Source organism: Thalia democratica, unplaced genomic scaffold, assembly GCF_965202585.1.
Source record: "Thalia democratica unplaced genomic scaffold, ktThaDemo2.hap1.1 HAP1_SCAFFOLD_601, whole genome shotgun sequence".
Lineage (NCBI taxonomy): Eukaryota > Metazoa > Chordata > Thaliacea > Salpida > Salpidae > Thalia > Thalia democratica.
The window spans coordinates 827-7558 of record NW_028139616.1 but is presented as its reverse complement, the minus strand read 5'-3'; the positions used below and the strand labels follow the sequence as shown (position 1 = coordinate 7558).

The following is a 6732-nucleotide window of genomic DNA, read 5'->3' as shown; positions in this document are numbered from 1 at the left end:
AAGTTCAAAGTGCTCTACCAAATCTTATAAGTGTAAAAAAAAACTTTTTTATCCACTCAAGGTTGAAATCACCAACTAGTTTAACATTTAGCTTTTGACAAACAATATAGCATAATTCAAAAAGTTCAAAGTGGTCTACCGAATCCAAAATTTCGGATTCGGCCGAATCCAAATCCAAATCTCATTTCGAAATTAGAATTAGGTCGGATTTAAATCCAATTCCATAACGGCCGGATTCGTCCAAATCCGAGTCCGAATCTTGATTCGGTAGATCATTACTTTTTACGTAATGAAATATTGATTAAAATCTTATAAAACTAATACTACAATCATATAAAACTAATACTACAAAAGCTTTAACATAATAACATAAATAAAGATTTTTGTCTAAAATAATTTTTCCGATGTAATTTACAATAATATGCAAAAACAATCGATCAGTGTATTCAATTAAAGATTAAGTAAACATCTAATCTTACAATAAACAACGTAAAACTTTATTACTGTGATTTTCTATTTATATCATTTATAAAATATTACTTTAAAAAGCTACAAATATATTTATTAGTGCAATTATACTTAAAGATATAAGTAAATATTAAATATTAAGTAAATACATACTAATGTTGAAAAAGTATGTTGTTTAAATATTTTTGTTTGAAATATCTTGTAAACTAATAACGATGTGTGTACTACAAAATATCATTGGAAAGTTTTTTACTACCGTCAAAGGCTTTGTGCATAGTAAAAATGTTTTTTTATTGTTGAAAAAAGTTCTAAAGAACAGCGCAAGATATGTGTTGCAAAACTTTTTCCTTAAAAACTACGTTGGTTTGAAATATTGAGCATTCGCATAATTCGTTAAAAAAATGAAATTGAATTAAAAGTCTATCGAAGCTACAGATATAAAGTTTATAAAAAAACGTTTACGAAAAATAAATAGCTTAGCATCTGTAGTTACCAAAAATATTTAATGTTGATATTTATCTTAATTTGTTTTATTTTTTCAAAAAAAGAAGTTGAAGTTTATACCAGTGTTTACTTAATCAATAAAATTTTTTAGAAAATTAATTTAAACTATATTTTAATAGTTAAGTTATAGTAACAACAACAAATACTATAAAACTTATTATAATATTGATTTAACGATTGAATAAAAAAGTTAACAAAGAATAAGTCTGATTAAAACCAATAGAAACAAGCTTATTTAAGTTAATGTTTTTTTAAAAAAAGCTGAAAAACTTAGTTTATGACTTTTTCTCAGTCATTTTCAAGTTTAGATACCTTATAAAACAAACCTTATATTTTACTATTACTTTACTTTTTTATTGTTTTCTATAAGAGAAACTTGGTATAGTTTTCATGTTAAACAAAATGCCTAAAAGGTAAAAAGTAACACTTAAGTTTTATTACTGTGCATTACTTTTGTGCACAATGAAAAACATTTGCATGTAGTTTATTTACTAAATGGATATTATTTTAAATAACTTTCTGAGTCCAAGTATTTTTTACATAGTTTTTTGAGATTAGTAGTTTCTATTTTAACAAGAAACTTATTATGAAACTAAGAAATAAACACTGCTCAAATGCTAATCTGTCTTTTTATCATTTTTAAGGAAAATAGTAAAGTCATTTTAATGTTTAAAATACTTAAGCAGGGACTTAAAACGTAATTATTCAAATTAAACCAAATTAACAAAAAAAATTAACAATTATATTTTTGCTAAGCGTGCAACATTTACATGATCGCGGGCCGCAGATTTTCTTTTCCATGGCCGCATTTAATTAAAATAACTTACTTGCGGGCCGAAGATGATTTCGGCGAAGATTACGCGAAAATATCGTCTGATGGTTGGTATGTTTAGACCAGGGTTTCCCAAAGTGGGCCAAGTGGCCCTTTAGGGGCCATGAGAGATACTCAGGGGGCCATGAGCAGCAAAGGGGGTAGAGGGGGGCCATGAGCAGTAAAGGAGCCACAGGGGGGGGGGCATGAGTCCATAACTTGAAACTTACACTAGATATTCTTGAATTGCAGATGAAGAGCAAAAAAAAAGGTCATATGTGTATTTTATGGTAGTTTAGAAACTTACACTAGATATTCTTGAATTGCAGATGAAGAGCAAAAAAAAAAAAAAAGGATTTACATGTAATTTGTCGTAGTTTATGAGTAACCTATATGTTGAAGGGGGCCATTGCTTTTTTAAACTCTTTAAAGGGGGCCATTTGCAAAAAAGTTTGGGAAACCCTGGTTTGGACACACACATATATAAATAGAATAATTAATTTTTTTATAAATTTTATAACCGAAAACTATGAGAAGGAATTTATTTAAATTAAAATAGTGACAAAATTAAAAATAAAACAAAAATATGTTTTAAACTTCATTTATGTATTGCTATTTAACATGTTTTTCTTAAAGATTATAGCTTTTGCCAAGTCATCCAATTTTTTAAGGTTGTTTGCAAAGTTCTTTTTTCATCAACACAATTGTCAATTGTCCAAACTCAACATTGTACCCGCATTTTTCGTAAAACTCCACCACGTCATGTGTAGAGTGTACTACGCAGCAATTAAATCCTCTTTTAAATGCCCAATTCTCAGCAGCCAACAGCATTCTCTTACCAAGCTGTTTTCCTCTATAATCTTCTGATACTATCACTGAAAAAAAAAATTATTTAAAGTTACACAGTGTATGAACAGTTGATCCCTATAAAATTAACAAAAGAATATTTAAAAGAGATAATATCCTTTAGCGTTCTAACATTTTGAATTTAAACTAGTTATATATTTTGACTATGCTGTTGTAACTTGAAATTTTATTCACAGTAACACATCAAGTTAACTTACCCAAATCAAACTCAACAGTATAGTTTGTTTCAACACATCTTTCCCAGTGTCTTTCTTCAACATCGTTAAAGTATTTCCATTTTTCGACAAGCACATGTCCCATTATTTTATGAGGAATAACGGAAGTATCCATGTATGCAAATGAAGTTGGTAGTTCATCACGAGAATTCGCTAACGACTTCATTCTAAAGTAATGAAAATATAATTGACTATTGAACAGATAGAACTGTTCTGAAAAAATAACTGACTAAACAGTATGTTAACAACAGTTTCAAATTATAAATAAGAGTTGCTCGTTTTAGAAAAAAAGATATTTATTTTACATGTTAAAAGTATAACACAAAAGCTTGAATTTTATACAAAATTAGAATTAGAGTAAAAAAGTATAAACCAAAAAAAAATTCTGAATTTGATAGAAACTCACTTATTTCCAATGTATCCAGGAAACTCCATTTCTATCATTCGAAGGCAATCTTCACGAAATTGAGGTTGTAATTTATGAATAGGAACAAGCTCGTATTTGCTTGCATCATTTTTCACTTGCATTATTTTTGTATTATTACCGACTTTGGAAATTTTTTGTTAGATATCAATATTTTCTATTATAAGTTTTAGTTTTTGTTTTGTTGCTTTTTTTTCAAGTTATACAATCAATGCAGACTGTTTGCTGTATATTAAAAAATCAAGACACATGATTCAAAAAGCTAGAAGTGTTTCTTGGTAACACATCTATAAAAAACGATACTAATAGTTAACTAAATTATTTTAAGCTAACAACTACTTATGTTAAACTTAGTACTTATAAAATTACTAGAATTATACTGTAATACCATTTTAAATGTTTCAATTAAATCCTCTGAATTTTATTATTTTGTTTTTTATATCAATTTCATATCTCATATAGACTTTTTGTTTTAAAAACAAAAATGTGTTCAGATACTAGGTTTGTCAACTTTTTTGATTGCTTTGGACTAAGTAATTTTACAATTAACCTTAAGTTTGAAAATCTTAATTATTCTTTAAGACCAATACAACTTTCAACTTCGCGAATTCAAATCTAGGCAATAATATTTGGCAACTAAATTGGCAACTATATCATCATGTGTTTAACATAAAAAAGATTACATTTAAAATATTAACTTATACTTTCAAATCCGTTTTAAGTAGCTTGATTACGTAGAATTTACAATGTTGTTTATGTTCTTTCTAACAAGCATAATATGTTAAAAAACATCTTCGTACGTTAAATAAATTAGATTTAAAGATGGTAATCAACTAAATATCTGATAGTTTAATTACCATTATACTAACTTCTCATTTTGTAGCTATTACTTTAAATAGAGCTTAGTTCTTCTTTAAAAGTAGAACTTACAACGAATGTTTTTTAAATAATGCTACCGATAATTTCTAAATAAATAATTTCTAATTTAAATTATGAAACAATATCTAGTTGTTAGTAGTTTGAACTGGTTTCAAATAGAGAGGTTAGCTAAATTGATTAAGTATGAGAATAACTCATTCTAGTTTAAAATGTTTAAAAATTAAGCAAGTTTATCTGTAAAATATTTCATCAAAAACTAGATTGCTAAGGGTTAGGAAAATTTGTTCAAATATCTTTTATGTTAATCAAATACTTTCAAAATGAATTAAGAAAAATTTAAGATGACTTAATACTGTCCGAGACTCAGAATATCTTTTTACTCAAAAAGTGGCAACCCTGACTCTTTCTTTTATCATTAATAAATAACCACATCATTAATACCAAAAGATTATTAGTTAAAAAGTAAAAGAGTTTAGAAGTCTTAGATAAATATATAATGCTTAATTCTTGGTGGAAGAATCTGCTTTTACAAAACAATATATGAAATTCTATATCATAAAACACATTATGAAATATACTTATCATATAACAGAATATGGAATCTGCTTTCACTAAGCCTTATTTATAACAACCTGATTGCTAAAGTAACACTATCTCGTATATTTTTGTACGAGACACTTGTATAAAACTAACGAAAAAGTTTTTTAAGGTGCACTTACCTTTATGAAAAAAGGTTAGTAAAAGATAGGCTATAATTTATATACTACTGGTGTAAAAAATGGTATTTCTTGAGTCTGTACAAATAAATACTATTTTCAGTTGTGAAAAAAGATATATGATTATATTTCAACAACATAAACGGTTACACACATACATAATTTGCTTTAAAAAAATAGTTTAATAGTCACCCTTATAACTTTAAAAAAGAAGGAACCTACTGTTTATTTAATATTTTTAACATTTACTTGTACAAGATTTTTCGACTCTATTCAAACATATTATAAAGGTAATTATACTTTCTTTAAAGCATAATTTTTGATGTTCACTGTAGTTTTTTTTTTGAATGACAAAATAATTAAATTTTTCCTTTTTTTTATCGTTTTTCTGAGTTTAACTTACTTAGTTTATAATAAATAAATTTTTTTCAAGGGTTTATGTCCAGGATATGTACATTAAACATATTAGCTTAGAATACTCTAGTAATATTCTAAACTAAAAAGTAGTATTTTAATTTTACAAATATAACTAAAACCAATTTAAACATCTCTTAAAAATTTAAACATTGATAGTAGTTTTAAACTTAATTTTTAGTACAAAAAGAAATAAGTAAAAAGCTCCCTTGGAACCAAAACTTCAAAAGCCATGAAATAGTAGTTACCCAGGGCATAGTTTTTGAAAGAAAGGGAGGGCATTAAAAAAACTATTTTTTTTCTTTCAATTCAGCAGCCTGAATAATTTACTTGCATTTTTTTACAATATTAACCAAAACCAACGAAAATATTATACATTTAATGACAAAATATTAATTACAAAAAATTGTCTTGTAAAAAAAGTAGAAATTTATAAAATTTTATTTTTATGCGTAAATAGTGTTTAAAATAAACTTTTGAAATTAAAGCATCATCAATTGTATTTGAATAATGGCAATGACCAAAAATTTAACATATTGTACTTTGAAAAATAAATACTAAGCTATTCAAAACAAGTTTTTATGAAACTTATGAACTAATAATATTACTGTACACTGTGCAGTTTAGCCATTAATAACATAGAAATAACTGCTTCTAAGAAATGAACAAACTGTTTTTTATTTAAAGTCAAAATGACATGCTTGATTGATTATAAAAGAATTTTCTAGTAAAGATCAACAACGATGATATGTGTACATAAAATGTATAAGATTTTAAGCTGATTTAAAGATGTTCTAAACCCAGTCCACATGTAGTATCAACTGTTTCAAAAAATTTACTAGTTTAAATAATGATTGCTTAAACATTTATCTTCTCTTATCACCCAAATTAGACTAATTCAGGCAAATTTGAAATATTTTAAAAATTCAGGATAACTCAGGCAAGTCTTTTTTTTATTTCCTGATACTTTTAATGTTTTTCAAAATCTGAACTTAGTTTTTACATTTTAAATCATATTTAGTTGTACCTGTTCAATATTTCATCAAAAACTAGATTTCTATTAGTTTAAAGGTTTTCTGATTTTTTAAAAAATAAATCTAGTATTTAAAAAACGGATTTACAATATACTTAAGCTGATTTAGGAAGGTTTAATATAATTAAAGACAATTTGTTATCACTCAGGATATTCTTTTTTTACATAAAGAGTAACCCTGACTTTTTGTTTTTAACATTAATGTAGTTCTACATCAAATTTAGTAGTTAGAAAGTACAAGACTTCCAATGTAACCGATATAAGAACAATTATTTTAAAATATGAAAGTTATAGATAACAGTAGACTTTAAAATTAAATGCTTAATTAATATTAGAGGAATCTGCTTTTACAAAACAACATTTAAAGTTTTATTTACAAAAAATATTATAAAATATAAGTA

General features: G+C 25.7%; 1 protein-coding gene across 1 annotated transcript; it reads right to left on the bottom strand.

The window, feature by feature from the left end:
• Positions 1–2449: 2449 nt before the first annotated feature.
• Positions 2450–3393, bottom strand: LOC145846749 (N-alpha-acetyltransferase 80-like). The gene is made up of 3 exons (XM_082953369.1): positions 3272–3393; positions 2848–3032; positions 2450–2658 (listed from the first exon to the last, which is right to left on the bottom strand). The coding sequence occupies exons 1-3, from the start codon at positions 3391–3393 to the stop codon at positions 2450–2452; spliced, it is 516 nt and encodes a 171-aa protein (XP_082809495.1).
• Positions 3394–6732: the final 3339 nt, after the last annotated feature.